General features: G+C 37.7%; 1 protein-coding gene across 2 annotated transcripts in view; it reads right to left on the bottom strand.

Moving 5' to 3' along the window:
• ocrl (OCRL inositol polyphosphate-5-phosphatase) overlaps nucleotides 1-17108 on the bottom strand; it is a 23254-nt gene extending 6146 nt beyond the window's left edge. Inside the window, exons 1-22 of one of the 2 annotated variants that reach the window (XM_014004211.1) lie at nucleotides 16695-17108; nucleotides 15716-15795; nucleotides 14159-14250; nucleotides 13828-13866; nucleotides 13388-13501; nucleotides 9495-9683; nucleotides 9167-9413; nucleotides 8909-9064; nucleotides 7256-7357; nucleotides 7043-7157; nucleotides 6732-6848; nucleotides 6465-6646; nucleotides 5529-5640; nucleotides 5067-5176; nucleotides 4419-4554; nucleotides 3616-3726; nucleotides 3308-3473; nucleotides 2780-3015; nucleotides 1935-2054; nucleotides 1132-1216; nucleotides 920-1047; nucleotides 706-817 (exon numbers count right to left, since the gene is read on the bottom strand). In XM_014004211.1, the coding sequence (XP_013859665.1) occupies nucleotides 706-817; nucleotides 920-1047; nucleotides 1132-1216; nucleotides 1935-2054; nucleotides 2780-3015; nucleotides 3308-3473; nucleotides 3616-3726; nucleotides 4419-4554; nucleotides 5067-5176; nucleotides 5529-5640; nucleotides 6465-6646; nucleotides 6732-6848; nucleotides 7043-7157; nucleotides 7256-7357; nucleotides 8909-9064; nucleotides 9167-9413; nucleotides 9495-9683; nucleotides 13388-13501; nucleotides 13828-13866; nucleotides 14159-14250; nucleotides 15716-15795; nucleotides 16695-16736 (2791 nt within the window). In that variant the 5' untranslated portion in view covers nucleotides 16737-17108. The remainder of the gene's footprint in view (nucleotides 1-705; nucleotides 818-919; nucleotides 1048-1131; nucleotides 1217-1934; nucleotides 2055-2779; nucleotides 3016-3307; nucleotides 3474-3615; nucleotides 3727-4418; nucleotides 4555-5066; nucleotides 5177-5528; nucleotides 5641-6464; nucleotides 6647-6731; nucleotides 6849-7042; nucleotides 7158-7255; nucleotides 7358-8908; nucleotides 9065-9166; nucleotides 9414-9494; nucleotides 9684-13387; nucleotides 13502-13827; nucleotides 13867-14158; nucleotides 14251-15715; nucleotides 15796-16694) is intronic. The other variant, XM_014004220.1, reaches the window with a different exon arrangement.
• Between the last annotated feature and the right edge of the window lie 845 nt (nucleotides 17109-17953).

Raw genomic sequence — 17953 nt, 5'->3', positions numbered from 1 at the left:
CATACACACACACAGTAAATCAGCAAGGCTATAGTCATTATAATTATAAAGATATGCATTTTTGTTGCTGTGTTTTTGTTATCTCTGTTTCTGTAGGTGTGCAGCCAAGATGTCGGGTGTGTCGTCTTGTGTTTTCTTGATATATATTTCACAAAACTTCTAATCTCTCTTTCACTCTTTCCCATTACATTTCAGTTTTTTCTTCTCTTTYTTTTYYTYYTTWAAAAAAAAAGTCACTGATGATGAAGAAACTAAGAAACTACGGTAATATTCAGTTCTGCTTTCTAGTGAAGTGGCTTAAAAATAAAATTTAAAAAAAGTTGTTTTTATCTCCTCCTCTGCGAGCTTATAAAACAAGGATAATGTAGGTCTTGGAAAATAATTAAAAACAAAACAAAACAAAACAAACAACAACAACAAAAAAAAACATAAAGTGTAAATCCCAAAGGAAATCGGATGTGGTGTTTTGACTTAAAGTGTATWTCATTCAAAATCCACTCTTTTACCGTTAAATACATTTTGTTGTGTACTTGAAGTCCAGGATTGCAGAAAAGTTKAATTAAGTCTCTCATGGTGCTGCGTAGATTTCTTTATATTCCATTTGAGTCATATTTTTAAAACTGTTCAGAGACGGTACAGGATGCCTTATCTGACCCACTCTGCAGTACGGTACATAAACACAATTTAAAACAGAAGGACTCTTACCAACGAGGCTGGCTGTTAGGTTGTTATTGTGAGAGTGTTTCAGAAGTTCTTTCAGGAAGGCCACTAGGTAACGAAACACGTTACGGTGAGCCCGGGGCAGCTGGGAGATCAGCTGGTAAACACAGAAATCAAACATATTAGACATAAATCTCTTAACTTGAGGCTGTTTGTCAGTTTTCATTATGTTTGTGTCTACGATTAGAGATGTAAAGACCTGTTTGCAGAGGCGGCTGTCATGAGAGCAGTCTAGGCAGCGTTGGTAGAGCTCATAACACACAACAGGTTCTGGCAACGCCTCCAGGAAGATCAGCAGAGCCTCAGCTACAGAGTGGTTACAGCCGGCTACACGATAAGTTAGGGAAGCACAACAGTTTCCAGAGGTTTGACTGTAATAAAATCAGGTCTCTGGAAAGGTTTAAAGGATACGTAGGAAGTCCGGGATGCTGGTGTCCAGACAGTCGATGATGGTCTGAAGCTCCTCTTGTAATCCTGGTGTCTGGAACAGGTCCTCCTGGAAGACGAGCGGGGAACTTGTAAACTTTTTTTAAACACAGTTCAAGTTTTTAACAAGCGTTAGTTTATTCTAAAGCATGTGTAAAGTTGTTTTAAATAATTAATTCAAATGTATTTGTGACCCATCATATCAAACAGAGGATTAAATCACGTTTGAAGCAATGTCAACCTCATCTATGGGTCTTTTAAATGAAATATCAAAAATATAATCTTTTTTGAGAAGTAGCTACAAAAACCACGATTTTGAGCAGAAAAGCCTTAAATTTTTGTCATTTTCCCTGTGAGGTAGCAAAGATTTTTACCTTACCAGCTGTTAAATCTTAATATCCATACTGAAGTTTCCTCTTTTAAATTATGTCAAAGATTCCTCATTAGAACAACCTAAAAATAGGATTCGAACCAAATATCAATGAGTTATTCTGATTATGAAGACAAATCAAAGCATATCTGTGGAACTGCTCGTGACAGCAGGGTGATCAATATCAAAATGTAGCTTAAAAAGCAGGAATCTGAAAATGTGCCTAAAAATTTGACTTAATCCTCACTTTGATGTGATGGGTCGCACATTTTTCTTCTGAGTAACAAAACAGATTTCGACATGAGATGTTTTTACTCATTTTGTATTCCTGATTGTCTTTAAATGATTTTACAAAAAAAAAAAGTTCTGTACAACAAATGCTAATGACTCGACAAGCTACAGGTTTCAGTTGTCTCACCTGGTCACATGACTTAGTGTAGAGGTGGTTGACCAGGATCCACACCTCTTTGGGGATCTTTAGAGGTTTGTCCTCAGGACTTGCCCCATCCAAAAGCAGGAAGTTCACCTTAGACTGTTCCTAATTGGGAGAAAATTGGAACATTTTTACTTTAGTTTTACCTCATTTGAGTAAAGTCATCAAAATATAATTTCACATCACTGCAATTAGACAAGATTTAAACAATTTCATAAAGTGGAAAAAATGTACAAAAAAGGCTTCCTGTAACACATCCTAACTTAGTGATAGAGTTCCTTTTAATCTCTGAGGTCTTGAGGCTGGAAAGCGAGCTGTTTAACTTTTTTACTGAGCCGGATATCAAGTTCTTTGTGTCTCTGCAAGTGGATCATTGGAAAGGAAAGATCAAGAAGTGATTAGGAAAAAAAAAGAAAAGAAATCATAGAAAGGAAAAAAGATGACACTATGTCTAAACACTGAATAAGAAAAGTCAACAGGTTGTGTTCTTCCATTCAAAATCATCAACCCAGCAGGATAAATGATTGGCTTCAATGAAATAAAGGAATTATAGCACCAATATATTCAAAACTCAGATAAGATAGCCTAAAAAATATAGCTCAATAAAAGCAGAGAGCGGCGATTGTGTGAAGATAAGAGAAGTTTATTAATACGACACAGACTGAGTCACTCTGTTCTTTAAGCGTTCCCAGCCTACCTACTTCCTGGTTTGTTTGGTCCTACACGTCCAAAACAAAACCTTCTAAATATAAACGTTATGAGTGCCTGTGAACAAGAACAATCCCTCGTGTGTCCCCRCTCGGGTTTCAGATAAAAGGTGTTGCCCTCACCAGGTCACACAGCTTTTCGATGGGGACCTCCCGGATGGGTTTCTTCATGCGGCACAGCGTCTCCAGCGAYGTGCCGAAGCAGCTGGGCAGGTAGTTGCCAGTGATGGTGATGAAGTAGTCCTTGCCACGGTCCAAATGGAGCACCAGGATGTCCTCGATGGTGTCCTCTCTGGAGTTTAGGAGTGTGACGGAGTCTTTGCTGACGTACACCTCCAGATAGATCTCAAGGGTCTCGTCTGTTTGAAAAGACAAGAAGGTTCAGATCAAAGCAAACTAAAAGAATTATTTTTATACAGACAAGTAAAAAAATATATGAATGAGACTTTTTTGAACTGTCGAACAACAATCCTGAATTTATGGGTCTAAAAATAATTATATACATGAATGTGGTGGGGTGAAAGAACCCAACTGTTTCAGAAAAGAAACTATAAGTTTATTATTCTTGTGTTAAAGAGTTATCCACAGACTATTTGATATCACGTCTTGTCGTTTGCAGGTGAGTAAAAGCATCAAATGAAAATAACTTACTGGGCTCTAAGAASCCGTCGCTGGGCTCGGCGCGCAGCCACGGTTTGCAGTACTGCACGTCGTTGAGTTTGGGGATGAAGGCGAAGTGACAGGGCACCTGCCCATCRTTGGTTATCAGGAAGCGTTCCTTCTGAAGCTGCCTGAACTTCACATCCAGAAACGCAAACTGCAGAACAGAGGCAACAGAAACCACAGCTTCTCAGTGACATCACTCGAGAGTTGCTCCGTCACAGCGAAGTTTAACAGATTGTAAGGGTTTAATGATTTTTAGGTCGCAGACTAGAAGCGGGTTTTTTCAGGATAATTACGGTTATGTTGCTCAGAGACACGGATGGAAGGAAGTCGTTCTCCATTCTGTCCATCGCTCGAACGATCTCCTCAAACACCTTTTTGCGGCGCTGCTCATCTGGGACTTTCACCTGCGACACAAATGCACAGAAACCAGCGCTCATCAACACTTGTAATGTATGCTGATTTATCATTTTTAATCAGAATTCTCCTCATATAATTGCATCAAAATTATACAACTTAATTTAAAGTTCCCGTGACATGCATATTCTTCAAATACGAAAAKTCAAAGAAAACATCTTAATATTTAAAAAAGTTGGAACAATACACACAATTTTACCCATTTTGTCCCATAACTGGCATATTTTCTTTTGAACTTGGCTCAGCCAAAGTGAAACAGGAAGTGACATCAAAGGGGAACTCTTTAACAAAGAACACTCTCTGGTCTTTGTTTATTGAAACAATATTATTTGAACTCTGACTCTTCTTCATCTCTCTGACTGTGACTCAAAATAATCTTAAGAAACATCAGATTCTTCTCTACAGTCTGTGTTATTAGCTGTTGTAGCAATGCTCTGTTCACATTCAGACATTCCCCTTTGACATCACTTCCTGCTACTTCACTTGCAAATATCTCAACAACTGTTCATCTCAGCGACATTAAATTTCTTATGTAATATTTAATCAATGTCATCTTTCAATGAATGAATTCATATGTATTACGAAAATTTGGCGTCACAGGCACTTTAAAGTACTACCCTAGAATTTTCAGCCTAAACAAGTCAGTCTAGGATCTTTTTTTTAAACTTTTATAGCTTCTTACCCCGATCTTAAAGAGGGCGCTGACCGGCTTGTGGTCGCTTGTTTTCATTTCCATGTGACTTCGATATTTAAGCTGCTCAACGCTGCTGCCCCTCCACAGGATTCTGTCACACCAAGCCGGAACTCGGCACTTCCCACTGCAGGAAACAGATAAGAGTTTCGAGGAAAAGGACAAGCACATAAAAACACACACAGATGCTACAGTCGATTAGTGTAGCRATAAAAGCTGTTGAGGGTGTCCTTATAAACAAAGAGTCAGCAAGAAAAGGCAAATTTCATAGATGAAAAATGAGAAGTGCGGCTAAACTGTGGCACAGAAATCARACTAAATGTGAGAGCTCAGGTTTAATGTCTGTCTCTGTTCCAAACATTTAATTAAAGAAACAGCTAACAGAGAAGCAATGCTTACATTCTCCAAATGTAGTGTTTTAAATTGTTCTCACTTTTGTAACACAGTCACAACTTGTTATTGAAAACGAGTCTAAACTGTACCACACAAATTAAACTCATCCATCAAACTGCACCAGAATTTACTAAAGAAATGAGAAAATGAGACGTTTATGTACAATTTGTATGTGAGCGTTGGTCTTTAACTCCCAGATTTTTCTGTTTATTTAAAAAATATAACAAAACAGAAATATGGTTTCACCTTGAGTCCCACATGTCTGTTTTAGGGTCATATTTGTAGGTGGGAACAAAAGTAATTTCTCCCTCCATGAAGTCAGTGAAGGCTCTTTTTGTTTGCCTCTGAATGTTGAGCTGCAAAGTGAAAATAAAGAAATACATATTTTAAATTTTCATTTAGTAAAAAAATAATAATAATAATTGCAACATTTTTTTTCTCCTGCAAATAAAATACAATATTTAATCAACATCAAAAGTTACTTTCTGTTTATGTATAAGTTTTTGTCAGTGGCTTTATCAAAGATATTAAACGTGAAATACCTGAACAGCAGCTCTCAGATGAAAGCTTAATCTGATTTAACGAAGTCTGATTACTGAGAAGAACAGCTGCTAAACTGACTTTTATTTCTCACTTTATTGAAATGACRTGCGACCAGTTTTTTCCCAGTTTCAAAACAAACAGAGAAACACTGAGGTTCTTTATTACCTGATCACTCTCCTGCAGCTTCTTCAAGGCTTTTTGAGCAAGAAGTAGTTTGACCTCATGTGCTTCGTACTGGAAGAGACGATAGTTTAAGTCCCCGAGCCAGATCACCACGCTGAGAAAAAAATAATAAAATTATTGTTAATTCTCACTTGCTTATTCTTGAAAAGTCAAATATATTTGGTAGCATAAAGAATCAAGCGTCMCAGGAAGCATTCATTGAGAAAACCTCAAAACTAATAAAAGTAGCRTTTCAGAAAGGAATTGAAGATAACCGGCTGCCTTGAAATGCCAAAGTTTAAAAACAAAGATTTTGCTCTATCATGTTATTTGAGTTTAATGTGACTCTTATCTTTTGASCTTAAAAAGCATTTAATAAATCTAATCCTTGTGTTTAATGCTACCCCTAATTTGCATACAGACTATATGGGGGAAACAGTTTGGGCGTGTTTGTTGAGTTTTTCTTCCTCTGACTCTGGTGTGAAAAAACAACTATCATAAGCTTCAAAACTTATTCTGCAACAGGAGATCAGAAGGAGAAATTATGATGATTTATCCCCCGTGACACAATAGTTCAGTTATACATAAGAAAGTATTTAACTTATTGTGGTAGTACAACTTTTTGGATGATTTTTGGGATTAAATGTTTTGCATTAYACATGTAWAAATACAACGACTCTACTGCCACAYCAAACCAAACTTTAGCTCAAATTTTGTAAAAATTATCATTTTTGTGTTTGCTAAAGTCAGTTTAGTTGTGGCAGCCGTCAAGAACTCATCAGTTGTAGATGTACAACTGAAAACCCATTCAGTGGTTTATGAGATATTTTTCTAACATGGCAGACACACAAGCAATTATACAATCACACTCTATTTGTCATGACAAATAAGGTAAACAGAAACGTTTTCAAAGCAAAGGTTCAGTATTTAAGAACTCACTCGTGTTTGACGATGGTCAGAGGAGGCTGATCCAGCAGGTGGAACGTCATACGAGCACAAATGTCTCTGTAGTCCTGGTTTCGGCGCTCGAAGTCCTCCACGTGTGCGGCCAGATGAGAGTTGACGAAGCAGAAGCTAGTGTTGTAAAAAACAAACCTCACTGCCACACCTCCTTTGTTCCCCTGAAAAATAAAGACTTTGATGTTTACAAAGCAACAYTTCATTGTTATCTCCTGCTGCTTTACAAGAAGCTCAGAGTAAACAAACCATTTTTCCCATGATGCCCGTCCCCACGTGCTCTGCAGCCACTTCTCTAATGTGTTTCTTATGAATCTTCTTGGCGTAAACCAGAAGCATCATTCCAACGAGTCGTATGGTCCGAATCTATAAAATTATATAAAGAAATTAAAGATTTCAAACACGTCCGATAAGATTACAACTGTCCTAAAAGATCTCTGACTACATTGTTCATTACATTTACAGTACGACTTTATTACAAACATAATAAATTTTAATGTTCTGAGAGATTCTGATTTTCATGCAACTGGTCAACTTCCTCTCAGTCTTTCTCTACTCACCCTCCTGTACATGCCCTTTGTGTGCAAACTCCTCTCCACAGCCTCGGTCCACAGCTGCTCTTTGGATGAGTCCATGTAGAAAAAAGCCTCTGTGCTCAGGTCTAGCTCTTGAAAACTACAATTAAAAAAAAAATCAAACCACCATATTGCAAGTTATGTGAGAGTAAACATCGTGTTATTTCAGGGTCAGAGAAATCTTCGCCTCTTACTGACCCTATGGCGTAAACTTCAGGGGGTTCAGCGTCGCAGCTCAACCAGGGGTGGAGGCTGCTGTCTGGAGACTGCCCATTAACGTTCCATGTTCCTACAAAAATACTGAAAAGCAACACGTGGGGGCTGATAAGTGCAGGTATGTGGAGCTAAATTGGGGCCATGAAGTTTGTTAAAAATATATACATTTTTTTTACTTCTAAACTGAAAACAAATGGTTTGAAACTGAAAAATAATTTTGAAAATGGAAAAGAAAAAGATACCTTGGTAATTACGATGCAACAACTACCACATTTTTAAACTATATGATACAACAACCTGCCATACAACATGAAATATATAATACTGCCTGCCATACTTTTTAATTACATCACTGCCATACCATGTTCAATGTATGATACAATGGCCTACCATATTTTAAAATAATATGATACAGCGGCTTGCCATACAACAATAACTGTATGATACAACGGCCTGCCATATTTAAAATAAGATACAACAGCCTGCCATACAACAATAAGTGTATGATACAATGACCTGCCATACCCAGTATCCAAAATGCCACGTTTATTTGATTATATGATACAACACCCTGCCATACTTCACTAATAATACGATACAACACAAAGCCATTCATATTGAATTATATGATACATGTTGTATTTAATTTTTTTATCAGTTTCAAAACATTTTTGTCCAGTTTTTTTGTTTCAGTTTCAAATTTTTTTCAGTTCCAAAATTTTTCTTTCAGCTAAAAAAAAAAAAGTTACCAAACTTCATGACCCCAGCTAAGATCCACAGAGGTGCAAACAAAGTTTAAAATTTTTTAGACATGTCTAGTCTAAAATTTAAATAAAAAGAAAATAGAAAGAATATTCATATTGATATTTACGTAAAACTGCAAAATATTAGAACATGACAAACGGGAACATATCTGAATCAAAGTTTTAATCTGCCTTTTATCATCTGCTCTATTGTTTTACAATAAGACAGAAGTCTAAAGGACAGAACTACTGAAGGAAACTATATCTTTCATCTACTTTCCAAATATAGAAGCATATTCTCAGGATCAGCTCCTCTTAGTGACGACAAGCAGCGAGGGAGGAGCAAACATTTGCTGTTTCCCCCTCCTTCCATCAAATCTCACTAACAGAGGAGGCAGCAGTCAGCAAACTTTGACTTTCATTTTGAACGTTGTGGTTAAGTGCAAAATTCCCAAGAAGAATCCAAATTCCATGTTGTACAGGAAATTCAGTTTTTAACACCTCATTTCCTGACTCCATCTGTGTTTTTCTTGCTTCACAAATCACAAAGGCCTGCTTATAGTATTAGGCTGCTGTCTGATTGCATTTGGTGGAGTTACGTCATACTTCAGAGAGTTTGGCCAAAACACAAACACACCCATAGTTCATGGCTGCAGCTGAGGCAGCTTTACCCAACATCTACGCTTCTTAAAAGCTTCAATGTTTGTTGTGTAGTTTTTGGGCACTTTGTTACCATCCCATTCTTATATTTATTATTGAGCTTGAAAAAAWATATATAATGAAAGTGTCTGAGTGTGAGTATGAGAAACCTTTTAAGGCCTTTACAAAGGCGCTATATAGATTTTGAGCATTTTACCACTAAAAACACACAATATGAAGAAGCTCCTCTTACCTGAAGTGTTTGATATCCACGTATTCTTTCTCCTTCTTTCCCAGGCGGTGTTTAATGAAGTACTCTCTCTGTCCTGACTGACTGGATAACATAGACTGTGATGTGGGACTTTCACGCCAAGACTTGTTTGCATTGTCATATCCTGACCTGGAACTACTGGAATGATATAAATAAAATGTTTTAACACAAGTATTACCGTGTTTCTGACAAACTGCTTTTATTACAAAATCTGAGTCTGAGAAAAGCCGGCTAGCTTACTCTGGCTTAGTGTTAGTTACTGCAGAGCTGCTTTTGGCCTGCACAGAGACAGGTTTGTCTTTCTGGACGGGTGTGGGAGGGAGAGGATTCGTCGGGGGGAAGGAGGCTTTACGAAGAGGTAGAGTGGGAACAGGCGGCGGCTCCCTGGAGGCAACAAAGCGATTCTGTTGGTTTTTCTTCTCTTCCACTTGAAGGGCGTTGTTGAAATTCTCATAGAATCCAAAATCTGCAAGCATCTGATTTGGATCTGTGAAAGGAAAAGAGACGATGTCAGACTACATCAGATCAAGTATTTTAAAAGAAACGGTTCTAAACTTCATGACGTTACCGGTTTYATTATGGTTTGTTGAAGCGCTGTGGTTGAGGTTGGCCTGCGGTGCAGCCCCAGAGTTGGCTGGATTGTCTCCACCGCCCATCATGCCCGCCGTCTTGATTGCTCCTTTGGGTGGTAAGGGGGCTGGCCCTCTTTTGGGTATAGGTCTAGGGGGCTGAGCTGGTTTGGTAAATTTAGGTGCAACTGAAAACACCAAACAGAGGGAAACATACGACMATCTTAATCTTAACTTTTAAAAAGTGCAACTTAGTCATGAAATACAAGCAACTCATTTATAAAGTTACAGAAACTTCAGCTACAAAAATGTAAATAAAGGAAGAAGGAAGTGCTCCTCGTCTGGTTTAATCAGCTCAAACTACCATTAATYAGAAAATGAGAGCAAAGAATAGTAACTACCAAACAGGATGAACGAGTTTAAAGCAGGAAATAATTATGTCTGTGCTTTTGGCACTTTCACTATTCTGAAAAGATTACCTCACCAGGATGTTGACCATAGAGGTGGGAACCAAGATTTTAAAAAGTCCAAAGTAACGTGGACACGGTGCAGCATGGACTCCTTTGTTGTCTCTCTGTACAGCACTGTTTACTTAAAATCAATTATGGAACAAAATACTGGAGAGTCCTGAAGCGTGCTTATAAAAAGAAGCACTCATATTAAAAAAAAACAATTCAAACAAGAAGTAATTTGTGTTTGGTAGATTATTTCTTCGTTGTAACAATGCTTCTTGGCAATAAATATAGTTTGGCTTATTAACTTCCCTTTTAATCGGCGTAACATTTGTAAGGAACATGCAAAATACAACCCCTGGCAAAAAGTATGGAATCACCAGTCTTGRATGAGCACTCATTCAGACATTTCATTCTGTAAAACAAACTCAGATCAAAAACATGATACAATAATAAAGTTATTCCAAAGTGAAACTTGTTGGCTTTCAGGAACACTCAAAGACATGAAGATAAAACATTGTGGAAGTCAGTGAATGTTACTTTTATTGACCAAGCACAGGGAAAAAAAATATAGAATCACTCAATTCTGAGGAATCCTCTCTTTTGTTTCAAGAGACATTTCTCTTGTTGGGAGTCATGGTTCTTGCCACTCCACTTCGTCCAGCAGCCCTCCAAGGTGTCATGACTGCAGGTGTTTTTAACTGCAGACTAACAAACAGATCTAATCTAAGGCAGGTGTCCATTTAGAGAAAGGAAATTGACTGGGTGTGTCCTTATTTTCTACCTCCAATTTGAGTGATTCCATTTTTTTCCTCAGAACTGAGTGATCCCATATTTTTTTCCCTGTGCTTGGTCAATAAAAGTAACAATCACTGACTTCCACAATGTTTTCTCTTCATTTCTTTGAGTGTTCCTGAAAGCCAACAAGTTGTACTTTGGAATAACTTTATTATTGTATCATGTTTTTGATCTGAGTTTGTTTTACAGAATGAAATGTCTGAATGAGTGCTCATCCAGGACTGGTGATTCCTTACTTTTTGCCAGGGGTTGTAGAACTGGAGGTCTGCCTCCAGCTTTTAGTTCTCAGGCTGCTCTCTTGTGGAACCAATGTGCTGCTCAGGAGGGGAGATTGTAACAAAGTGTAGATTCAACACAATCTGCTGGCTTCCTTAGACCAGTGGTTCCCAAACCTTTTGTCTTCTGACCCACAAAATATCCATGGCAAAAACTTGTGACACAAATATTACTGGTCTGAGTACACAAACTTTGTTAATAACCCTAAAAACACAGTTTTTTTGACAACCTAAACAACTTATACACAAATATAAATCCTTATTTTTACTTGTTTTGTGTTTTTGTAATTATAGGGAAAATATTACGTCAACAATTATTTTATTACCCTTTAAATTGATTTCTGGAGATTATCCAAGGTGCTTCATGATGACCCATAATTGGGTCCCAAGCCCAACTTTGGGAACCAAAGTGCAGTGGTTCCCAAACTTTTCAGCTTTTGACCCACAAAATAACAGTAGCAGAGACCTGTGCCCCCAGCTAGTTTTGAATGATAAACATTTGGATCAGGTCAACTAAACATGAGCGTAGTAACAATATTTTTCACACTACATTTATCCATTTTAAATACACTAACCTCATTCCTTTGTAACAACTAAGGCAAAAATGTAATTAATTCAGAAAATGTTTTCAGGACCCCACCTTGATGTTTCGGGACCCCACTTTGGGTCCCGACCCCAACTTTGGGAAACACTGCCTTAGACGATGAGATGTTTGTTGTGACTTGGTAGTAGATAAATAAAGAGCACTGAAATTTGAGTGATGAGCAGTCGAGCTGGGTATGTGGGCTGCGCACACGAAACATTTGTCAAATCTTTTCAGCCAAACAGCTTATTTTATTGTTGCTACCGTCACTTATTTTGAGCCTCTCTGGTACCCCCGGGTGCTGCCAATCAGCTGCCCGCTGTAAGATTTATTAATCTTGTTCCTTTCATCTGAGGCAGCTGGCTAAAATAAGGTCAGTCTGTTTGAAACAGTGATTCATGCTTTTAAAACAACTCGGCTGGACGATTGTAATGCTCTGTATGCTGGGATCAGTGGGTCTAGGCAAAATGCTGCCGCGAGTCTTTTAACCAGTACAAGGAAATTCAATCCCATTGCATCAGTTTTAAAATCCCTGCATTGGTTACCAACCCATTTTAGAATTCATTTTACAATGATTTTATTTGTTTTTAAATCGTTAAACAATCTCACCCCTCCCTGTCTTTTTGAACCTTTTCCGTGCACACCTTACGTTCTCTCAGATCCACTGATTAGCTTCTTCTTGTACATAAATTCAGGTGTAAGCTCAGAGGGAATCGGGCTTTTGCAGTGTTGTGTCCTAATTTATGGAACGCCTCATTGTGAGCTGCTTTTAGATCTTCACTGAAAACACTTTTATTCGCTGGATTTTGCTACATTTTATGTTGTTGCTTTTTATGGTTTTTATCAGGTTTTATTTTGACTGTATTCTTTTTATCTTTTATTGTTTAGTGTTTTTACTGTATTTTACTGTACAGCACTTTGTTCCTTTGCAGGAGTTTTAAAGGGCTTTCTAAATAAATTGGATTGGATTTATTGCAGAGCAGCATTGTTACAAAGAAATGATCCACTAAACACAAATATACTTACTTTTTATGGGAAGTGCGTAAATCTTTCCATCTTTTCTCAAAAACATCATAAACATTTTTATCTGAAACCTGATAACTGAAAATGATTATGTCAATGTTCTCAGCTAAATTTAGTGATATTCTTTCAACAACATCTACCAAGTTAACTTTTTGTGCTATTTCTTTTCCAAAGAAGTTATACAATATTTTGTCCATATAATTAGGATAAATTTGTGTTTATTGGGCTGAACAGGATTATTAGCAGCTGTCCATTCCTCTTTGTACACATGCATAATCATATGTTTATTTAGGTTGCTGTGAATCACAGCATCCCTATCTTTTCAATTGTAAACCATACACTCACGCTTAATACAACACAGCATTTTCCCTGTTTAAAGACAATAAATAAAATGAATAAATAAATACACAAATGTTCCACTTTAATATCTTCTAAATGAGGTTTCTAGTAAAATCAGGATTTTATCAGGAATTTTTGGCAATTATTTTAAAGTTTTGGGTTACTTTTTTGTAACCTAACTGTACTTGACATAACATACACTAAAGTAAACTTTACGATTGTTTTCACAGAAAATAGATCAGCTTTTATCTTGTTAGTGTAAAAATCGCAGTCAAAAGGTGTTTTTTTTAACTCATCCTGCAATGACAGAAATAGACGGATTACGAGACGACATAATCCACCCTGTGTAAATAAATGTTGGATGAGTGATTCAATAATTCATCACCCGGCTGTTTGAAACTGGGCAGAGCGTGTAGTCTTACCTTGATGCTGAACACTTTTCACTTGGGTTAAGAAGAGCTGAGTCCGATCGTCATCCTGAAGCTCCAGCAGCAGCTCCGGTGCTTTTTCTCCCCTGATTCGTACTTTAACACAAGCTTAAACAGGGAAACACACGCATGCATGTCAGACACCATGGGATTCCTCTAACGAATGAAAAAATACAGCATCGGTGAAACAAAACCAAGTGACGCGGCAGTAAAACATTAAAGCATAGTAAACCATTAAAGCATTCTTCAGCAAAGTCATGGCAACTCAATGTATGCAACTAAATGAAGACATGGATTTACAGGCGTGACCTAAGCATGTTGTAAACCCAGAAAAAGGCTGTGCTGCATTCCTTACAAACATATTTAACCCGCTTTAAAAATAATTAAGTTATTGGATCGTTATTTTTAACTTCAAACAACAMATAAAAACTCACGTTCTTCAGCAAAGTCAATAAGCAGGGCTTCCTCAGCTTCTAAAAGGAAACAGGAAAAAAATTTTAAAATGGTGAAGTTCAAAGGTCTGTGGCGACAGTGAGCCTGCGGGGCTGTAAATTATTCCAACGGACACAACCTACTCCGCGTTTACGTTCAAAAATTGCTTCAGGTGTGACTGAAATGCTCCCTGAACTTTCTGAACTGAAAAAAAAATGGCTGCACACAAAATAATGCACAGACACCTGCAATAAAACATTCTGAACTTTTATACCGAACATAGCAGAAAACGTTGCAATAATTTCRACAGGGAGTCAAAGAAAAGCTACGTGCCTTTCACAATTTCAAATTTATCATTAATGGGTATGGACAGCTGCGCCACCGGACGAGACACGACAGCTTCAGGGTTGGCCAAAACACCCAATCTGAAAAATAACAGCATTTAATGTCATTTATGCTTTTCAGTTGCATATTATAAAAACACAAAATATATACAGASAAGTATTTTGTGCAACTTAAAGAGTCATGCAAAAAAATAGACAGTTAGTTTGAACATATAAGATGCAAAGTGTAAGTAACATTCAGCATTTAATAACCATGCACGCATGCAAATTTTCTGTAGTCAAGTTACACAAATAACTAACAAGCAGCGCTTTRTTCAGAGTTAACTGAGGCAACACCGAGCATGTTCAGACTGAGRATGTCGAGTTACTCAACTGCCAACGCAAACAGTTTCTAGTTTATGCTGTGGGTTAATGTAGGCTGGGTCGCATTCTTCCACTGAATACTATCAGTCTAACAGCAGGGGTCAAAGCAGCTTTCTGGGCACGGCCCACTCAGTCCCTCCATGACACGATATATAAGATTATGGCCGAGGAGAGGGAAAATGATTCAAGCCTGCGGGACTGAATGTGTCAGAGGCTGTTCCCTGAATCTGTCAGGACGGCTGACGTCAAACAACCCGCAGGAGAGGAGGTCCTCGCTGCACTCTTTACTTGAAGGATTTTTGTTTCATCTTTTTAAACCTGTCTTATAAAAACTTTGATGTTAATAACATAAACTAGTTTTAGATCGCTTCCTTAATTCCAGCAAATTGGTGCTGGTCAGTAATTTTTCTGTTCTGTATAGATGTGCATCATACTGTAACATCTTGCGCAATGTAATTAATTACTGCTGACTTCAAGCACCAGTAGTGTAGCGTTGCCCTGGCTAAACCGTCCCTCGGTTTCGCTTGTGTGGTTTTAACACAGTTAGCTGAGCCTGCGGCTCGTGAGCCCATGTGAGCCTCATTAAGAGTCCGAGACGAAGTGCAGGAATTCTGGGTGCTCGGCAGCGAGGTGGCTGCTGGTGAAACAGCTCCACCGCCGTTTAAAACGTGTCACACATCTGGTCTCCTGTCACTAAACAAGCCCCGGAGCTGTCAAGTGGACAGTAACCATGTCCTGTCCACATGACTTGCAGTTATGTCACACCTAAAAGCTAATCTGCGTCGTGACGCAGGTTCATTCAGCTAAAGATCCTGGTTTCTGAGCTGAGCAAAGAACATATCTGAGCCAACAACAACGTTTATATAGATTCAGATCAAACCTTGACATATTAACCTGAACATCAACCATAACTACCATCATTCCTCGTGTTATTCTAGTGCACACTTTTTAAATAACGTTAACAAAAATTATAGCAAAAGCCACAAAGCAGGAAAGCAATTCAGTAAATGTTAACTTATAAGCACTGCAAATAAATCCCAGCTTATTCTGTMCACTCCAGCTGCCGCTCCTTTGGATTTTATGTGAATAAACCCAAAGCTAATGCAACAAATAAACACCTTAATGTGCTGAATAGAGACAGCAATCACACAAGTATTCACTCGTCAGGATCTCTGATACTTACATAAACACTCCATTGCGCTCAATTAGTGACAGCAGTCTGGGCTCCTTCTGGCCAGACCTCAGCTCCTGACCTCTTACCGTGTGAGCAACACAATCAAGGAATCATTGAGGTGGGAGGATGAGAGTCATTTCAACATCACAACTAACAGCTGTGACTCCAGAACGACCCCGAACACAGACCCGTTGTTGGTTAACATGTGTTAGTGCRTGATCAGATAGTGGAAATGGTTAAAAGAAGCCATTCAAAGTGAAGAGGACAACTAAACTCAAGTCAGGAAGCAGTTTAGTGGGTGTCGCAGTGGTCAGTGCAGCTAAATTGACTCACTCTTTTAAAAATCTATGTTTAGTCAATATTAATAACCTAAACTAGTGGACTAATTTACAAAAGTAAAATAAAAAATATCAAGAAATTCAGGCTTACACTGGTTTCACAAAAATCAAAACCGGATGATGAGGAGAAACAGTTTTTTATCTACACAGTGATACAGACCAAATACATTTGAATCTTTAACATCAATACAAACAACACTCTGTATTAGTTATCCCTGTGACTAAAACAGTCACTTTAAGTGTGAAAATACAGATTGCTACACTTAAATTACAAACTTGCATTAAAATCTGTGAACCTAATTGTAGTATTTTAATGCCAGACTGTAAACAAAAAGACAAGTATATGAGGAGACTGTATGAAAGCGTGTTAGAGGTGTTAGATAATTGCAATTTATGATTGGGAACCAAAAAAAAAAAAAAAAAAGACACATCCAGGATTAACTAAAACAGATTAAATCTCCATCTGCGTTCACGCTGGTTGTCTACAGTAAAAACAAAGGATAGCCTGCTGTAACTGTAAAACAGCCCCTCTGCTAATATAATAATGTATTTAGAGGTAAACCGGAGAAAATATGATGAATTTATAAACCTAACTGTTATTAAAGCATTGTTACTACAAACAGCAAACGTAAACAAAACTTGAAGGATATGGTCAAGCATTCTTCTTTGCATATTCCCAATGTGGACTCCATTCCGACGTAAATATTATAAATACCAATGTATGGTTAGCCTGCGGGCTTCGCGTTGTGCTGATGTTGGGAGCGGAAAAAGTGAAATCTCCACACGGGACTGCGGCGGCCTCCTTCCGGACAGCAGCTGGTGGCCGAGCGCTCTCCTTTAGCCAGCTGTTGTTGCTGCCGCCGGACCGGTGACACGAATGTTCAACAGAGCGTAGAAAGCCAAATATCCCGGTTGATTTCCAACATTCTGTCAGTAACATGGAAGTAAGCAGGGTCTGTCGCGTCCTGCTCGGTGTCAAGACACGAACCCGTCGGACAACATAACGTTAGCGGGGAGGCTTGTTTTTTTTTTTTTTTAGCTAATGCTAACAAACTCCCTGAGCGGCTTCGTCGTGTAGCATTTTCGCGGAGGTCGCAAAAAACAAGCGCTCACTTAGCGCCCCCTGCTGCCCTGGATGAGGAACAATCTAACTATAACACGGTCAAATTGTTCACATTTTCTCAGATKATTTGGAATTTAACACAATAACATTGTGTTACTATACATTTTAGTGTTGTATAATTTTTTATTAATATACTAGAGTACATCTAAAAGTAATTTAATTTTACAGCAAYAATAATGTTGTGTAATGACATAACTGGCCCATAGTAATGAAAGACATCAGCAGATCAGTGTAAAATAAATTAGAAACTTAAAATCAAAGTAAAAACAGCTCTATAGTTTAAAAAACAAATAGAACAACATATAATCAGTTAAATAAACTTAAACCTCCAAGATAATGCAATTTTCCAAACTACTTTTTGAAACTTTGTTAATTTATCAGAAATTTTGTTGATAATTTTATTTGTCTCCAAAAAATGCTTAAAATACTAATTTAACTGCTTCTTTATTTAAAATTAAAGCTAGTCTTTTTACACAGTTTATTCACAATCTGAAGAGCTTGATGAATTTAAACTGCATTTATGAATTTTGTAATTTTGAAAAGGACAAAGTAAACGAAAAGTTCCCACACAATCATCTTAGTTACAGATGAATAGATGGTTCTAATTTCTTGAACTCTTTTGCATTTTAAATTGTATATTCCGTTTTTAAAAACGTTTAAATATTCATTTCTTTTGACCTCATGTCACAGATGCATTTTAAAACTGACGTGTCTGTGTATCTTCAAATACAAAAATCGTGTTAAATATTCATCTGACAGGAAACAGTGATGATGTTTAACACGTTT

Source organism: Austrofundulus limnaeus, unplaced genomic scaffold (genome assembly GCF_001266775.1).
Source record: "Austrofundulus limnaeus strain Quisiro unplaced genomic scaffold, Austrofundulus_limnaeus-1.0 Scaffold1, whole genome shotgun sequence".
Taxonomy (NCBI): domain Eukaryota; kingdom Metazoa; phylum Chordata; class Actinopteri; order Cyprinodontiformes; family Rivulidae; genus Austrofundulus; species Austrofundulus limnaeus.
The sequence above is the reverse complement of the archived record's forward strand: the minus strand, read 5'-3'. Positions and strand labels throughout refer to the sequence as shown.